General features: G+C 35.8%; 3 protein-coding genes across 4 annotated transcripts; all 3 read right to left on the bottom strand.

Moving 5' to 3' along the window:
- Positions 1-5846: 5846 nt before the first annotated feature.
- LOC146909699 (uncharacterized) lies at positions 5847-8552 on the bottom strand. Its single transcript, XM_085729373.1, has 3 exons — positions 8391-8552; positions 6011-6172; positions 5847-5936 (listed from the first exon to the last, which is right to left on the bottom strand). The coding sequence occupies exons 1-3, from the start codon at positions 8550-8552 to the stop codon at positions 5847-5849; spliced, it is 414 nt and encodes a 137-aa protein (XP_085585499.1).
- A 2114-nt stretch (positions 8553-10666) lies between these two features.
- LOC146909698 (Tetratricopeptide repeat (TPR)-like superfamily protein) lies at positions 10667-13305 on the bottom strand. 2 transcript variants are annotated; one of them, XM_085725747.1, is made up of 2 exons: positions 11364-13305; positions 10667-11132 (listed from the first exon to the last, which is right to left on the bottom strand). In XM_085725747.1, the coding sequence occupies exon 1, from the start codon at positions 13150-13152 to the stop codon at positions 11587-11589; it is 1566 nt and encodes a 521-aa protein (XP_085581873.1). In that variant the 5' UTR covers positions 13153-13305; the 3' UTR covers positions 10667-11132; positions 11364-11586. The 2 variants fall into 2 exon arrangements, with proteins under 2 accessions (XP_085581873.1, XP_085581874.1); XM_085725748.1 differs by having other exon boundaries at positions 10667-11128.
- Positions 13306-14588: 1283 nt separating this feature from the next.
- LOC146909697 (V-type proton ATPase subunit c''2) lies at positions 14589-18528 on the bottom strand. Its single transcript, XM_085725746.1, has 4 exons — positions 18320-18528; positions 18155-18232; positions 15176-15346; positions 14589-15063 (listed from the first exon to the last, which is right to left on the bottom strand). The coding sequence occupies exons 1-4, from the start codon at positions 18448-18450 to the stop codon at positions 14895-14897; spliced, it is 549 nt and encodes a 182-aa protein (XP_085581872.1). The 5' UTR covers positions 18451-18528; the 3' UTR covers positions 14589-14894.
- Between the last annotated feature and the right edge of the window lie 494 nt (positions 18529-19022).

Below are 19022 nucleotides of genomic sequence, written 5' to 3'. Positions count from 1 at the left end.
ATCTTTACCTTTTCGTTTCTTTTTTGATCAAAGCGATAAAGATATTCAAGAAACCACACAATCGTACTTTTTCCTTCCTTACAGTTTACGATTACAAGAATTACCAAATTCTAAGTTTCTTCATCTTCTCCTGCTTATCTTTCATCCTCTCTGGATGATCACCTTGCTCTTTCTTGATCTTTTCTCCACTGTTTCCTTTTGAGTATCTTTTTCTCCCTACCGGTGGCTCCCTGTTCTTGGTGCTATTCCCAACCTGCTCCTAATTTTCCTCGAAAATCTTTATAGATTTTTACTTCTCCGTCCTTCTTTTTCAATCTTGCAATCATGTATTCCAACCTAGGAAAAGAGCTCATACAAGAAAACCAATCCCAGCAAAATATTACACCTGGAAACAACATTCAGCGCCCCTTCAAGATTCAAAAAATCCAGACTCACTCCATGGAAAATATGCTTCACTACGTTGAAATCCCCAACCCGGATGGAATTGGTACCAGCAAATCTAATCCTCCTGATCAACCCAGTCCTGCATCACAAAAAAAGCAACATGAACAACAGTCTCCCAATTCTTTTGGGTACCAGAAGCAATCTCCACAATCCAAAAAAGAAGAGCCATTTTTCTATTATCAAGAAAGTCAGGTACATGATTCAGTCAAGCTATGCCAGAAAAGTGTGATTGGAAAATTTCTTTCCAACAAAATCATTCCTCAGCAGCAGATACATAATTCTCTATTGGGTATATGGGGAAACCCCACAGGCTTTAAAGTTACAGAACTAGAAGACAAGCACTATCAATTCTCCATGGATAATGATGAAGATGTTAAGAGAATCCTAAAAGGAAGCCCTTGGATTGTAAGGAATGTTTGGCTTGTAGTCCACCCATGGGATAGAAAAATCAACATCAGGAACCTGAACTTCACTCTTGTTCCTCTATGGATACAATTTTGGGGACTTCCCCTTCACTGCAAAAATGCTACTATGGGTAAAGACATTGGTGAACAACTAGGAGAAGTGTTGGATTCTGCAGTTTATGAACTGGCTGATAAGGCAAAATTTGTCAAGATTAAAATCCTTTTTAACATCAATGAGCCTATAAGGGCAGGAATGTTCATAGGTAATAAAGTGGATGGGGTCAATTGGATAGATTTCAGGTTTGAGAATTTACCTATGTTCTGCTTTAAGTGTGGCTTAGTTGGACATGTGGAGGATTCCTGTACCATCAACCAGGAGGAAGAAGATGATCAAGGAGGGGTCACTGTTAATCCTAGAGGCGCTTGGCTTCGCACAAACAACTATGGAAGAAGGGTGATGGAGAGGAAGGAGAAAACTTTTAGCAGTGACCCTAGGAAATCTCTTAGTGGGGGCATGTTTAGCCCCATTCCAAAAGGTCTATCAGAGATAATGGCATAACTTGATATGAACTCAGATCCACAGAGGGACTCCCCTTCAAACCAGAAGTACAATGGAAAAGCAAAACAGCAACAATATACCACTGAAACAACTTCTGCTATTCAAAGCTCACACTTAAAAAGAAAGACAGCAACAAACATTGATATTTCTCTCTCTGCTGACAGATCACAGGACCTCATATTGACAAAGGCAGGCCTTGAGTACAAGGCCAGCCTAGAACCATGAAAATCCTAACTTGGAACTGCAGAGGGTTGGGCAACCTTGCTGCAGTTCGAGCCTATAAGAGGCTCCTCAGGTCTAAATGCCCAGATATTGTCTTTTTGATGGAAACCAAGCTAAAAGATTCTGATCCTAATGTGTCTAGTAAGTTGTGTCTTGGCCACCTTCAGAATCACTTCATTGTGAATTGTAATACTGAAGGTGGAGGTAGGTCAGGTGGTCTAGCTCTTATTTGGCACAATGATGTAAAACTTCATATTACTAATCATAATAAAATGCTCATTGATTTTTATGTTTTGGATTGCGATAGTAGCACAAACTGGAATGGGACAGGGATCTATGGGTACCCCTTCCAAACAAAAAAGCACTTAACTTGTGAAACTATTAAAAATCTCTATAATAGTAAACAAGATGATAAGTGGCTTTTGTTTGGCGATTTCAACTTATATCTGAATAGCTCTGAGAAACAAGGGGGAAAAAACATAGATTACAATCTCTGCAACCTATTCCAAAATACTTTACATAACTGCAACCTTTCTGATCTAGGTTATCATGGTAATATTTTCACTTGGGCTAACAACCAGGAGAACACACAACACATCAAAGAAAGAATAGACAGATATTGTGCTAATGAGTTGTGGATAAATCAATTCCCTAGATATACTAATTATCACTTGCTTAGATTTACTTCAGATCACTCTCCTATCTTACTTGAATTTTGGAATAAGAATCAGTGCAGGCACACCAGAACTAATCAACAGAAAATCACTAGATTTGAAGAAATCTGGAGTAAAGATAAAGACAGTTTCAAAGTTGTTCAAAGTACCTGGTATAACACTGCTGGAGACAGTATTCACAAGATTAATGCTGTCCTGCATCAACTTCACAATTGGGGATCCTGCAAATTTGGGACAATCCCAAAGCAAATCAGAAAACTTCAGGACCAATTAATGGTGCTCAAAAATAAAATTCCTAATGCCAGTATTAAGAATCAAATAAAGGAGATTGAAAAGAATTTGAATGACACTTTACTTCATGAAGAAATCTGGTGGAGTCAGAGAGCTAAAGTCCATTGGCTTAAATATGGAGATAACAATACCAAATTCTTCCATTTTAAAGCCAGTCAAAGAAAGAAGAAAAACACCATTTTCTCCATCACTGACCATAATGGCAGAGAATGGCAAGAGGATCACCAAATACATGAAAGCTTTATTAACTATTTTCAGACTATTTTTTCTACAGATAACCCTACTGAGGATCAGAACAGTTTAGACGTGGTTAGCAACAGGGTTCCACAAAATATGCAGGAAGAGCTTAGTGCTGAGTTCACAGCTGAAGAAGTGGAGATGGCCATGAAGTCTATGAAGGGAAATTCATCTCCAGGGCCAGATGGCATGCCAGCTCTCTTTTATCAAACTTACTGGAAAATCATTGGCTCAGATGTCACTCAGCTTGCCCTTCAAATCCTAAACAAAGGGAGTGATCCAACTCTTATTAATCACACCTATATAGCTCTCATACCTAAAATTAATAAACCAACCCAACCATCTGATTATAGGCCCATTAGCCTTTGTAATGTTATTCTTAAGATTGTTACTAAAACCATAGCAAATAGACTTAAAAAGGCCCTCCCTCATGTTATTACTGATCATCAAAGTGCGTTTATTCCTAACAGACTTATTACTGATAACATCTTAGTAGCCTTTGAGGCCTTTCATAAGATTTACAAGACAACAAATAAAAAGAAAAGGTTTGTAGGGATTAAATTAGACATGGCCAAAGCCTACGATAGGATTGAATGGAGCTTTTTAAACAAAACTCTCTTAACCATGGGTTTCCCCTCTAATATTGTTTCTACTATTATGAACTGTGTTACTACTGTTTCTTTTTCTATTCTTATTAATGGGCAGCCTAGTAATAGGTTCAATCCCCAAAGAGGCTTGAGACAAGGGGACCCCCTATCCCCCTATCTTTTTATTCTTTGTGCAGAAGTCTTATCTGGCCTTCTTTCTAAAGGCCTCTCTAATGGCAATTTCAATGGGATTAGTATTGCTCCCTCTGCCCCTCCCATTTCTCATCTATTCTTTGCTGATGACAGTCTATTCTTTTGTAGGGCTGAACCAAAGGAAGCCAAGTTTATCATGAATACTTTGCAACTATACCAAAATATTTCAGGGCAGAAAGTAAACTTAGACAAATCAGAGATGGTGTTCAACCCTAGGCTCAGAGATAATAAAAAAAAGGAGTTTCAGGATCAGCTCCCTATAAAGATAACCAACAAGATATCTAAGTATCTAGGTATGCCAACCCAGTTTGGTAGATCCAAGGTGCAGGACTTCAATTTCATTATGGAAAAAATTACCAAGAAGCTGAAAGGATGGAAAGAGAGGCATCTCTCTTTTGCAGGGAGAGGTGTGCTGATAAAGGCTGTTGCCCAGGCTATTCCTGTTTTTGTAATGAGTTGCTTTCTCTTACCTCAAGACACTTGTGACAGAATTGAAAGGGCAGTTTGTAAATTCTGGTGGGGAAGTAATGGAGACAACCAGAAAATTCACTGGGTCAGAAAAGAAAAACTCCTAAAACCTACTACGGATGAAGGTTTAGGTTTTAGAAGCCTAAGAGATTTTAATCTGGCTATGCTGGCAAAACAAATATGGAGGTTTCACACTAACCAAAACTCTTTAATTTCCAAAGTTTTTAAAGCTAAGTATTTCCCCACTTCAGCCATCCTACAAGCTACCATAGGTGCTGCCCCTAGCTATGCTTGGAGAAGCCTTCAACAAGCTATCTGGATCCTTAATAAAGGTTGTTGCTGGCAAGTGGGGAGTGGCGCCTCTATAAAAATTTGGGAAGACAAATGGTTGCCTAACCAGAATGGCTTCAAGGTACTATCTCCTAATCCTGGCAATCCTAATATAACAAGGGTTCAGGATTTAATGACTGATAGTCCACCTGGATGGAACAAAGACTTAATTGAGAGACTCTTTATTCCTTTTGAAGGAGTCTTAATCCAACAAATCCCCATTACTTTTGGAAGGAACCCAGATTCTCTTATGTGGATGTACAATGAAAATGGCGATTACTCTGTCAAAACAGGATATAATGCACTACAATTGTGGAAAAACCAACAAGAGCAAGGTGGTTCTAACAATGAGACTATGAACTCTGTCTGGAAAAAGATCTGGAGTCTTGACACAATCCCTCGTCATAAGGTATTTCTCTGGAGAATTATAAACAGAGCTCTCCCAGTTAGGAATGAATTACATAAGAGAGGGATTAACTGCCCTTTACTCTGTCCCAGATGTGAAAATGGCATAGAAACAATAGACCATTTTTTTCTCAAATGCGACTGGGCTCGTAGAGAATTGTTTGGTTCTAACCTGGGTTTAACGTTTCAAAACAACCCTCCAGCAGACTTCATAGAGTGGATCATATCTTTTATACACAACAGGGAAAAATCTACTATCATTTCCCTAGCTGCTCTCCTCTACAGTATGTGGCAGTCCCGTAATCAAAACATTTTTGAAGATAAAATCATACCTGGAGATCTAGTGATTCAACGCGCTTGCAACAGCCTTACTAGCTTCAAAAACGCAAGATCTGACTCCCCTGACCCTCCTCAAATGGCTACGCAGCTTAACCACTCCCATCGTCCAAATCAAGCTCCTTCAACAGTCAAATGGACTAAGCCTCAATCAGGAGTTATTAAGATAAATAGTGATGCAAGTCTCAGCAGAGAAGATACCTGGGGAATTGGTGTTATAGCACGTGATGATACCGGATCTGTGGTGATCTCAGGAAGATGGAACAGAATGGGATTTCAGTGTCCCAACACCGCCGAAGCTTGGGGTGTTTACCAGGCTGTTCTCTTAGCTCTGGAACAAGGGTTTCAGAATGTTATTTTTGAAAACGATAATGAAAAAGTTATCTCTATGCTGGATAGGAAAGTGGAGGCTCATAGATCTTACCTAGGTTCTATCACTCATAGTATTATCTCTCTAGCTTCTAGGTTTAGTTCCTGCTGTTTCAACTTTGTAAAACGGGATGGTAATAAAGTGGCACATAGTATAGCTCACTTAGATGTCACTTGTCCAAACCAAATCTGGGTGGGTCAGGTCCCGGCCCAAGCCCAATTATTGTATTTTTCTGATATTATATCTTAATATAATTGTGTTTCTTTCAAAAAAAAAAAAAAAAAACTTTTAGAACCAGGACAAACTTTAAAAGTAAGAGTCCTTAACGATGTTGAATTTGCATTCTAACTCTTCTGAATGATCTGACACTTGTACGGTAGAAACATCGATGTAACTCTGAAGTGTAAAAATTAAAGTGTCAAAATACAACAATAAGAAATAAGCTAAGAAGCTTAGGTAATCATGTTTACCTGTATAATAAGTTCAACCAAGCCAGGAGCACATTGGAGTGCACTAACAATATACAAAATTTCTCCTCTATCATTGAAATTCACACCATCCAATTTCAGATACTTTATGGACCTGAACGAGCCTTTTAGCAGCGTTGGACGAATGATATTTGCATACTGCATCTATATGCATATTAGAAAAAACTATGAGATATGCAGAAACAAACCACACTTACAAGTGAAAAATAATAACTTTCAGCATATATATTCACTAATGATCCAAGGTTGATATATGTCAAACTCCTGTTAAGGTATATGTCAAACTCCATGATTTTTACACCCAAAATTCAAAATTCCATCATTTATACTTTTTTTCATGGTGCTAATGCAATCCGGATTCTATAATCCAGAATGTACAAGGACATTTTTGGAAAATTTACAGGCCGCAAGAGAAGGTCATAGGGTGGGAAAAGTAATTCCCAAATTTTTAATACCATCAGGCAATGTTCATGTTAACTTGCATACTTTTGTAAAAAAATAAAAAAAATATTGCTTTCATGGACTCAATTTATCATTGATGCAGCGACTAAGAGACTTGCAAAGAAACACTATTTTTATTATATTATATGTATGAATGTTATGAATTGATTCATTCATGTTAGACTCGTTACCTAAAAATAATTCATGTTAGATTTGTTTACTTACTATGCAAGTTAGAAAAATAGTTTCATATTCTGTTTTTGGTAATTAATTGTCCGTTAGAAAGTAGAGAAATTCTAATATGGATAAATCTTCGTAAATAATTCATTGTGGACTAATATTTTAAAACTCCAACGACGACATACATCGTGTTTTGGTTGTAGTTGTTAGTAGTCCTCGTCATTTTCACAATTGAAATAGTGGAATATGGCCTCAAGAAGACACATCGTCAATGTGTTGATGGATCTTTGAAACTTCTGCTCAAAATCAAGAGTGAGATCAATGGTCTCAATCATGGAGGAAGATGCTAGTTGTGATTTGTTAGATCGAAGAAATACTCAACATTTTTTTTATAAAAATTATCTGATAACCCAACAAGTATAATAGGAGTGTTTCTTCAAAAAAAAAAAGTATAATAGGAGTGCTATCAAGTGTTGCTAGCACTTTTCCAAGGATATAAATATGTTATTTCCATGAGAATCTTTATCTAAACACAATCTTAATCGTAATAAGTTATCCTAATGAGCTTAATTAATAGCTTGCTCATAAGTGTTTTTGGAAAAATATTGAAATAAATAGAAAACAATAGACATTTCAAAATTATGCTTATGAAATGTATGCATATATTGTTATAAGTGTCCTTGTAATAAGATTAATTTGTTATGAATAATTAACTTAGTGGATGTCGATCATTAGCCTTCCACCTTCCTATAACTCTATTAGTGAGTGAATAGTTATTGGTTCTTAATTACTTTGATCACTCATTTATTCATTTTGTGTCCTATAAATATGGCCCATATTTTAGTGTAAAGACACACTTGTGAAGAGAATAATACACAAAATTTTCATCTTCTTCATCTCTTGTTTCAATATGATACCCATTTAGACAGAAATCTTTGAAAATTAATAAATTCCTATGAGACTTTGGAGAATATAATGCATTCTCAATGTTTAAATTTGTTCCTTCAGATAATATTACATTAGCTCTTCCGGAGCCTTCAATTATATTTGAACTTCCAGATATGGTACTAACAATGATTTCTCGCTTTACCTTGTCAAAAAAAAATGATTTCTCGCTTTACTAAATAAGAGAAATATTTTTTTATCCTTGAAAATCGTATGAGTAGTTGCACTATCAACGAGACACATATCTCCATTATTGAGGTTGATGTTAATACTCATTCTATTTAAAAAATGAACAAACAAAAGATAAGTATAAAAACAAAATTATACTCCCTCCGTCCCGGAATAACTGACCCATTTTCTAAAAAAAAGTGTCTCAAAATAACTGACTCATTTCAATTTTCAATACAACTTTCATCATTCCTAATACAATATAACACTAAATAATACTACTTTTATCATTCCCAATACAATATATTCCACTTTCCCCTTTATTTATACACTTTTCTTAATCTGTGTGAAAAACCAAAGTAGGTCAATTATACCGGGACGGAGGTAGTATAAAGGTAATAATAATATTTATCATGACTTTGAACAAAAAAAATAATATTTATCATGACTAGCAATCGAGGTTGAAAACACACAAATAAAACTTTATTATCATTAGCATAGGAAAGTTAAAACATAACATAAAACTTTAGTTTGAGACTCTAAGGGTGCTGCAGGTGAGGCTCCAACGTGACCCCATTGTCCTTCGCCATCCATTGTTTACTGCTTTTTTTAGAAACAGGTTGTTTACTGCTTTTGACGGATGAAGCCATTTGCAGTTCGACAGATTATGCCCAATGATATGGCAGTGAGAACAGAATAACGGTAAACGTTTGTATATTGCCTCGACGTTGAACGCATATCCTTCCCGCTCCTCCAAAACTTCCTCAAAAATGCACTTGGATAAATCCATGTCGATAAGAATCTGTGCATAATGCCCAAAATGCCAGTTTTGCGTTGCTGAATCAATAATCAACGGAGTACCGATGGCTCCGGATATCTCTCGAAGCGTTTTCTCCCTCCAATATTCTCTTGGCAAATCCATTAAAGGAATAAAGTCCTTTGTCCATGGAGAGAGATGAAGGACTCCCGGTTTCAAATTCATAGTACCATGCGCCCATGCCATTCTCATATCATCCAGTCAAGAGAATTGAAACTCAAAAAATCCTCTCCCTAAGGGTCCGTTTGGTTCGAGAGTTTTGGAGGGGAGGGGAGGGGAGGGGAGATTTTTAATTTGAAGTGTTTAGTTCAATTTTTAGACGGGGAGGGGAGGGATGGGGAGGGGAGCAAATTTTATTGCACTGCCAAAATTATCCTTATATTAATTTAAAATCACAATATTATCCTTGTAACAACATTTATTATTATTAGGTTATATTATTTTGAAACAACTTTTATTATTATTAGGTTATATTATCTTGTAACAACTTTTATTCCATAGTATTAACAATTTTTCCTTGTAACAACTTTTATTACTACTTGTAATTGTAACAACCCTATTACTAATCCATTATTTCATCGTCTACATCATGTTGTTATCGATTACATCGTTATTGTTTCGTTACTTTATTATCATTATTTAATTAAGTTTAAGGGTAAAACTGTAAAATAATTTTAAAATCCCTCCCCTCCCTTGTGAACCAAACACACTTTTAATTAAAATCTCTCCCCTCCCCTCCCCTCCGTTAAAATTCCTCCCCTCCCCACCCCTCCTAATTCTCGAACCAAACGGACCCTAAAGAAACCAATTTCCAATGCCCCGATAATTTCCATAATTCGAAAGCTTCATAAATAATTCCTTAGCCTAGTAGGGTTTATCTCCCTTACTCATAACCATTCGGCCATGAAGTAATCGCTTGCAGTCATCAACGCCTTTCTCATATTCCTCTTGGGAAATCTTAATACGCTGGGAATCCCCTTTGATTACAAGAACAGATAAAGCCTGTGCAAAAGAAACTGCAGCGGTATGCACAAGTTTCTTCGGTTTGGGGTGTATTTCTTCCGCAACACACGGCCAAAGGGCACACAAAGGCCATTGTCAAAGCTGCACATGGGCTCTTCCCTGTCTTCTCAGTCATGAATGTGCCTGTAGCCACGCCTGGATCAAATTAATGGGAGATCTTGTTTCAATCTTTGCAACGCCTAAGGCATTGTCGTGACTGCAATCACCCCAAAGTTATCAATCCAAGTGTATCACAGACAGTTAATGTCCACAAGAGAGAAACTGGGAGGAGAGGAGCACAAGGCAGCCGTGAGACTCAAGGAAGAAGGAGGCCACCGGAAAACCCTCAAGGCCAAACCCTAGCAGAGCCGTGTTTCTAATTTTGTTTCAAAAATAAAGTCCCTGGATACTGTCACCTACAAGTTTGAAAGAGACGTCGCTGAATGATACATTGCACAAGAGAAAGAATACAGCCCACTCAATCAAATAAGTGATACTATGAAGAAATTTGATTTGTTAAACGTGTTTGCAAAGAGGAAGAAGCACAATAACATTTCCTGCCATCAGAACCAGACATAATTACAATCGCAGTTTTAGAAAATCATAAGTTAAACGTGTTTGCAAATTCATTTGCTATCATATCCAGAGGGATGCATCTTGTTGCGAGATAGCATCCAGCTGTTCCTGTAGGCATAAAATCCCCAAAACAACCAACATGCATAGTATATGCAGCAAACTCTTCTAGTATCGTGAATGTTTTATATAACGAATGTGTCAAGTAAGGATTAGTCAATTTGATCAATAAATCATCACACAGCTAACATCAGTACAGCACAACTTCAACAACAGACAGAATCTCAAATTCATTGAAAAATTGAAAGCCATGAATATCTGATTTCCCAGCATTCTAAGGAGAAGATGGAAAATAATGTTGTCAATGCATGCCAAGAATTTTCCCAAAATATGAAGAGCGTAGTGCAGATAAAACCTAGGTCATAAGAAATTTCAAAAAGTAAAAGCATCATGTTTAAGCCATACGATTCCACAAACTAAGACAAAAACTGGATAAAGAGAAGTATTGAGAATTCATTCCAAACTAGTTGTCGGTTCATATACTCAGACTTGAAAGACATAACCAAATATGTGTGTTTTAAAATTTCGTATTCAAAGGCATCAAGTGGACACCATCAATTACACGTCTACCGGGGAATAATCACTCACCGTGCTGGTAACGTCGATAACAAATAGTGGTGATAATTTCCTCATGGTGTATAACCCTTACATTTACAGTATTGACTATTAAATAAGCAGATAGAATTCAAAATCATCTCACGACTGAAGGCCAGTTTATCAAAATATCACACCCTTACAAACAGATAAGATTCAGACCTTCCTACCTTTATCTCTTGATTCAAGTGCACGCTCATCTGTATTCCTTAGATTCATGAGAGCAATGTCAGGAGTTGGTTTATCCACCCAAATTGAGAACCTCCAAATAAGAAACTCAAGGGAAGCATCGAACTCAGCTACATACTGAAATAACATTCCTGGCTAATCCCAAAAGAAAAACAGTAAATATTAAATAAATAACTTGAAAGATGTTTAAAGCAGATCCAAACTGATAGTGCAGTTAGGGCAGTTTGGATTGGCTTATTTGAATGTATATGCATGCATAAGCCCATATGACAAGCACTCAATTAAGTTGTTTAATCCAAATAGGCCCATACTCAATTACCACTAGTACCATGGAAATTCATTACACAAAAAACAATATTAAAGTACCTTCATCAAAGTAAAATTTTGATGTAGAATAGTAGCAGACTTTAGGATGTACTATATTTTGTGCATGCTGCGGTTTGAGTTGGAGGGCATCCAGTTGATTGAGCTTGCTGCGCTTACAGATCAATCTCAAAATATGTATCTTTTGTGGTTAATTTATTTAATGTAACATTCTTTACAGTGAAGCATGTAATTGACAGCTTCAAAAATCATAAAGCAAAGCAACCTAACAAGTTGAATTGCTTGTATCATGTTCTGAATTAGCGATGACTATTTTTTCTTTGTCAAAACCTTGTGGCAGTAAGCGCTTAGCTTCAATCTCACTACACAACATCAACGCAAACTGTTTCCTCCCACACCTGCAAAGTCCACTACAAACTTCAGATAAAATACTAGAATCAGGAGTCATGAATCTTTCCAACATGTCCCTTAAGACTTGCACAGCTCCATCAAAGTCTTCATTCTTACAAAAAGCCGATACCAACATCCGAAAAGTATTATCATTTGGACTAAAACCACTCCTAACCATGCTTCTATAAACAAGAAAAGCACGTTCAGAGTTGTTCCTCACACACTGTCCAGCAATAAGAGCAGAAAAAGTAGATGCATTAGGTACCAAATTCTCCTTATCAAGCTCCTTAACCATATAAGCAGCTTTCTTAGTCTTCCCTTCTTTACAAAGTCCCAAAATCAAACCATTATAAGTCAAAATATCAGCTTTCACTTTATTCTTCTCCATCTCCTCAAAAAGCCCAATCCCCATTTCACTATTACCAGCTTGACCAAACCCATTAATCAAAGTATTATATGTCACAACATTAGGAGCCACATTAACCAACTTCATCTCACCAAAAACCCTATTAGCTTCATGCAATTTCCCTTCTTTACAAAAACCATTAATAAGAGTGTTAAAAGTAACCACATTTGGAAACACCCCATTTTTTCCCATCATCAAATTCCTAACCTTTAAAGCCAAACCAAGTAAACCCTTATCACAATAACCCGAAATCAAAGCATTAAAAGTAACAACATTAGGATACAAACCCATATCCCTCATCTTCTCCAAAACCTCACTAGCTTTATTCAATTCACCTAACTTACAATAAGCAGAAACAGCCATATTAACCGTGTAAACATTAGGTGAAATACGACTTCTCCTCATTTGTCGATAAAACGATACAACCAATTCCGGTCTTTTAAGATAAAGCATTGAACTAATAAAAGCATTGCAAGATTCAACAGTTGGAAAGAAACCATATTCCTTCATTTTAACAAAAGTATCAGTAGCATTTCTCAGCTTATTCATATGAGCAAAAGTCTTGAAAAGGGCATCAAAAACAAGAGGTGAAGAATTGCAGAGAGTATAGGAATGAAGCAATGCTTCAAAGAGATTTGAATTGGTGGTGATGATTTTGGTGAAAATGGATTGTGCTGTTTTAAAGTTACGATTTTTAGTGAGAATGTGAAGAAGGAAGGAATGGGTATGAAGGGTATGAGAATTAGGGTTATGGGTTTGAACCCAATTGAAGAATTTGAGAGAAAGAACGGCGTCGTTTTGGAGTTTTAAGAGAATGTGTTGGATTTTGAATGGGGTTAAGGTTTTAGAGAAAGGAGTGAGTTTTTCCCATTGAGAGTGGATTAAGTGACTGTGGAAAATGTTGATGAAATCTAAGTCTTGTCCTTTTGGTTGTGGAAGTGTTCGATGAGGTATAGGTAGGTAAGGAGAGTGTGTTTTTGTGTGGGATTGGATTGATGTCGTTGAAAATTGATGAAATCGAATGGTTTTTTTCATATTGAATTGTATTTGGGGAAATGGAAAAGAAGGTACCTTGTGAGAGAGGGAAAGGGAAATCCAGTGACGTAGAGTATTGGTGCTCACTTGGGGAAGATGATGGAAGTATGATGGTCAACTAAAAACAAACTGAAATAGCCAGAAGTTCCACTCAAGTGTATTGAGTTTCATAACCCTACTTCATTTAGGTGAAACAAGAGGCTTGTAAGAAAGAAAAAAAAAAAAAAATGCTCTTTCTTCTAGAAGCTAGAGGCTTGTAAAAAAAATATGCTTACCATAAAATTTAACTCATTGGTTTCTTGTTAATCAAATCACCTCTCAATTATAAAAATGAGAAGCACCATGAGCTTCTACTTTGAATGAATTTTTTACAGTCTTGTTTTAAGAAAGTTTGTCTTTTGAATAAAATACAGCTACAATCCTTGTTGGGGGAAATTGACTTTTAGAGAAGATTCATTTCTAATCTCGTTGTAAAATTCATCATTTTCTCTCCATTAATAAAGCTAAAGAAAGAGGAAGAGTTAGATGGAGAGTAAACATCAAGAAGCCATGAAGTTTTTTAAAAAAATAGTGTCATATTACTTGTTAGTCGATGTTAAGAGTAGTTTATAAACAACAAGCACACTTTTCAAATCTAATAACGTTTCTTTTATAAAAGACAATCTTGAAGAGCTTACATCATGAGTGGACAATACTTCGCAAAGTGGAAATGTTTACCCTAATGAAATGTTATAAAAGACAAAATTGTAAAGGACTTACACCCAAAACATGCAATACTTGTGACAAACTTGAGGTCAAAACACAAACCATTCTAACTTTGCATATTAGGTCATACCTTTAAGGTTATTTATTTTTGTGTAATAGGAAGTATGTTGACTCAAAAAAATGAAGGTAAAATCCAATAAATATTAATTACCACTACTCTAGATAGATGATGTTCATTCAGGTACCAGCACCTTACTCCCTCAATATTAATCACCACATCTCCTAGAATGGTATTTTCGAATTCCGTCCTTTCATACAAAAGCCAAGCCTGGGCATGTAAAATAAACCAAGTGCTCCCAATATGTTTTTGCATGTTCAAACATACTCTATTCTTTTGGTTCCATAACGGCCAAAAGACAACAAAACAGAGAGATATCCACAACTTACGCCAATGGCCTCCAAACAGTGGAAAAAGGCACAACACAAGAAAATAAATCTCAAACAAAAACCATTAGCAGGACTAACTCGCACAAGCTGCGTGTAGTGGATATTAAGGGAGGGGGAGGAATTTAAACAAAGTCTACTAAAAGAGGACAGTTACAAACTTAAAAATGGTGGCAAATATAATGTTCAAATTAATCATAAATGGATTGAAGAATCGAATCTGAACATTGATCATAAGCTTCTTACGCAAAAGAAATTAACCTCATCAGTACATCTGAAGCCTTGACTTTATTGCCGAGACCAATAAATTCACATTTTTTTATTTATAAATGAATAAACACAGATGATTTAGTACTTCAAAAATACTAAAATTCAATCAACAGACTGATATATCTGATGACACACAGGCCCTTCTATAACAACTCTGGTAGATAATACAGCCTACAGTTGTAATGGACACAAGCTATCATGTCGGTTTTTTACATTCTTGCCAAAAGGGATAAGCAGCAGAGAAGACTTAATCACTAGAAGTACACAAAACATAGTGTGCTATACCGTAATTGAATTCCCGCACACTGATGATACAAGGCAAACTAAATTTTTGAGGGCCATGTTGCTTGAGCTGACATAATAATTCCAACAATAACTCCAAATAGGCCAAGCGCACTACCAAAGATCTCAATCACAAGAATTTTCACGAAGAGAGAGGAGTTCTGAGCATCAGACAATGCACAACTGCTTCCAATTATGCCTACACACAACCTGCAACAACAAAAATAATTGAGTATGTAGAACAGGATGGATAAGGTCTCCCTACATTCTCCATGAGAATTCTTGTGAAGATGTGAATATGCAGGTAAAAAAGAATACACACCCACAAACAAGATTTGCGAAGCCCACAATAAGTCCAGAAGCAAAGATTGCATATCCAGCTCTAAGAGATTCTGGTTCATAGATACTTGATTTTGGAACGCTTTCTAATTTTGTCTGCAGGATAATAGCGACAATAACACCATATATAGCAACAGCTTCACAGAAGATTACACTGAAATAGCATAAGCATCAAGAACCATATTGTCAAGTCAAAGTCAAGTGCCACAAACGGTTGTATTTGGAACTATTGCTGCTGTGCAGGATACTGTATGTAGATAATACAAACTTAAACGTAAAAGGAATACTACCACTCACAACACTCAAATGTAACGATCTTAAATTTGAAGAACAAGAAAGAAATTCTAAATATCACATAAAATACAGGGTTTACAACCTTAATTAACCATTTGTTTAGCCTTAAAGGTTTGAGAAAACGTGAGATTCTTACATGATGGTTATATTAAGTGTGTGTTTAGATCAAGCTTACTCAGTACTAGAAACAGTTCATAGTGAAAATCTTGGATAGAGCTTTTTAAAATACAAGTATATTCCTCTGTAAAACATAACCAAAACCAAACACACACCAATAGAGCTTTTTAAAATACAAGTATATTCCTCTGTAAAACATAACCAAAACCAAACACACACCAGAAGCCAAAGATTATGTGTTGAGATCTACCACAATCACTTTACCATGCTTTGATGCAAGGAAAATCAAAGGTTTGTTTACTTTTAAAAAAAATTCTTTCTTTTTTTGGTCAAGGATATTCTTTCTTTATTATTGTCGATTTGCACCAATAATTAGAGTATCACTTTGTTATCATATTATCCCAACCCATGAATTTACGGAAATATTCAAAAAGTCACACGATAAGTTCACAGCTAAGCTAAGCATACAAAAAGTGCGCATAAATTTCAAAAATTAATGTTACTATCACTCAGCTTCCACTTGGTATATATCATGTTACAACGTACAGATACTTCCTCCACAAAATTATTTCACTTGTTTCAATACAGACTGCAATTCTTACAACAACAGCTAAGCCTTATCCCACTCTAGGTGGCGTCGGCTACATAGATTAACTTGATCATTTCTTTAAGCCAACCATTGACCTTTGGGTCTTTTTTGATAGTTTTCTGGTGTCTGGTATAGAAAATGTTTTCCAGAAACAAATTCTATTTGGTTGTAAAGAATTACCTAATTTTGGTGTGCCAATCAAAAGTGAATATTATCCGACTTAATTACTACAAGTATCCGACCTAATTACTACAAGTAACAAGACATCCAAACAAAGCAACAAAAGTAACAACTACAATAAAATCTTGTATGTATGGTTAATAACTAATACTACCAGGTGAAGTTAGCTACATCAATTAAACGACACTGGACTATATGAAACCTTTAAACAAATCACGCAGACAAAAATTTGGAAAAACACATTAATTTTCGTATAAATTACATGTGAAAATAATACTTTGAAGAAAATATCTCACCTAAACATTTTTCTGAAGCAATTGTTGAGGGGAAATATATGATTACAGAGCGAGTTTATGAAGTCATTTAAACCTTCTATAAAACAGTATTGTGATGATACATAATAGACAGCCGATTGATGTCACTGGTACACCCAAATGGAGGACAAACCACACTAAACCAAATGAGCTAGTGCAGAGGGAAGTTGACATGGATGATAAATGAGAAAGACTTGTTGGTACAAAGCATAATTTAATGAAGTATGTGGCTTGGCTAGTCATTTTTGTTTAATAAAATACACGATCCACCCGCCAAATCCAAAAGTAAACATTTTCTACTTAGCGGTTCTCATGATAAAAGGTGTCGTACTAAATAGTAGCTCTTGTGATAAATTACAACTCCAACTACAATGCTACTTAGTGGTAACTGGTAAGCCATTTTGAGCTCGATCAACAATGTCAATATTGAAGCTTGTCTAGAATTTAAACTTCACCCTACAATACATTTCTTAAAAAAGGATACAATCTCTATCCCAGACAACCACCCACTCACTGTTACATGCATAGATGAACTTTAACTTCATTGACAGATAAAATAAGCTAGCTATAAATAAACTTCAAATAATTTTAGTCGATAATCTTCAGCTTTTATATAAAATACACAGAGACGGAACTAGGCATATGTAAAATGTGTCTCTAGTCTTTAAATAATACGAGAAATCAAATGATGTATTATCCTATTTTGATGTCTCATTATTTCCTCCCACCCCCCTCAATAATTTTTTCCTGATTCCGCCTCTAACACGACACAGTGGTGAGGAGTATGATCACAAAATCAAGTTATTTTCCTACAGAACAATTGGACCAAAGTGCTTTGTTGTGGCCAATTGTATGATTACACAGTGAGTTTAGTGGAGGAAACATTATATTTTCTTTCCTTTTTTCTTTATCATTTTCATTTTCGAATATTAGATATATGCTCGTGCTCGTGCCCTTCATATCAGACCAAATGATCATTTATTATGAGCAAGAAATAAAGATTATCAGTTATTATCAACAGATACCAGATACATAGTAATATCGCTTCATCCTCCTCAACACTAAAAATGACAGATTACAAAAGTTTTCTACTAACAAATCGTCAATCACCCACCCATTAAGTCGCCAAAAAAGTAAAATATTTACATCAAAAGCGTCTTACATTATTTTCTGAACACTAAAGACCTAGTAATTAACTTCCTCATTTCCTTTCAACTAAAAAGAAACTAGTCCATGATATTAAGCATTAAACATCAAAATTAACACGACAAAACAATTCCAAGCTCTATAACAATTCCTTTCTCCTCCAAACATCAATCGAAGCAAAACTAAACAACATAAGTTCCCTATCTAAGTTCAATCAACAGAAAACAAGAAACTTTCACCATTGTAAAACTTATCATCGAGATCATTCAACGAAAAATGACTAAAAAACACAAATTTAAAGGAATTGAAGAAAATTACATACCTAATGAGATTTTTGGAAGTGATCCTTGGAGCCTTGATAGCAGCACCGATCAAACTACTACCGGTGATGTAAATTCCCCTTCAACCATTACATAAACAACAGATTCAAATAACGGAAAGAGATAATTTGATTTGAAAGGGGAAAATTGAAAAAAATAGGGGTTACCAAGCAGCGCCGAGAACGGAGACACCGATAGAGACGGCGATACCGATTGCGGAAAAGGTGTATGGAGAGATCCTGACGAGTGCTGCAGCCCAAGAGCTTGAATGCGCTGCAATGATTGCAGAGCTAGACATCGTGATGGTTGTTACGTGAGGAGAGGATTGGGATCGGATCTTGGAGAATTTGTGTAGTGAGATAGAAAGAGGAAAGCTGTCGTTTATTGATGTTTGTCCTTTGTTTTTGTGGTTTAAACGACGGTTGTTTCTTATAAAGGCCCAAGTACAAGATTGGTGTTTACCAAACACCGCATTTTGTTACTCTACCCCCACCACCACACACGACCCAAACCTATTAAGTTAGTGTGTGTTTGGTTCAGCTTTGAATATAATTGATTCTGACAGAATTGATTCTGATAGAATTGATTCTGACAGAATTGATTCTGAGAGAATTGATTTATGTTTGGATACAATTATGTAGAATTGATTAAACAAACTGAATGTTGTTTGGATGATTTTGATCAAAATTGCTTTTGAATGTATAATTACTAAAATAGACATAGCTAAAGGAGAATTGATAAAGAAGGAGAATTGATCAAGGGCAATAAAGGAAAATAATAGGTTGTAATAATAAAATATACAATTTACTGTTTATAATTGATTCTAGAAAAGCTAGAAGCTGGGATTTGTAGCTTCATGAATAATTGCTT

The sequence above is a fragment of the Medicago sativa genome, chromosome 7 (assembly GCF_051527215.1).
Source record: "Medicago sativa cultivar Bolivia chromosome 7, Bolivia_mono, whole genome shotgun sequence".
Lineage (NCBI taxonomy): Eukaryota > Viridiplantae > Streptophyta > Magnoliopsida > Fabales > Fabaceae > Medicago > Medicago sativa.
The sequence above is the reverse complement of the archived record's forward strand: the minus strand, read 5'-3'. Positions and strand labels throughout refer to the sequence as shown.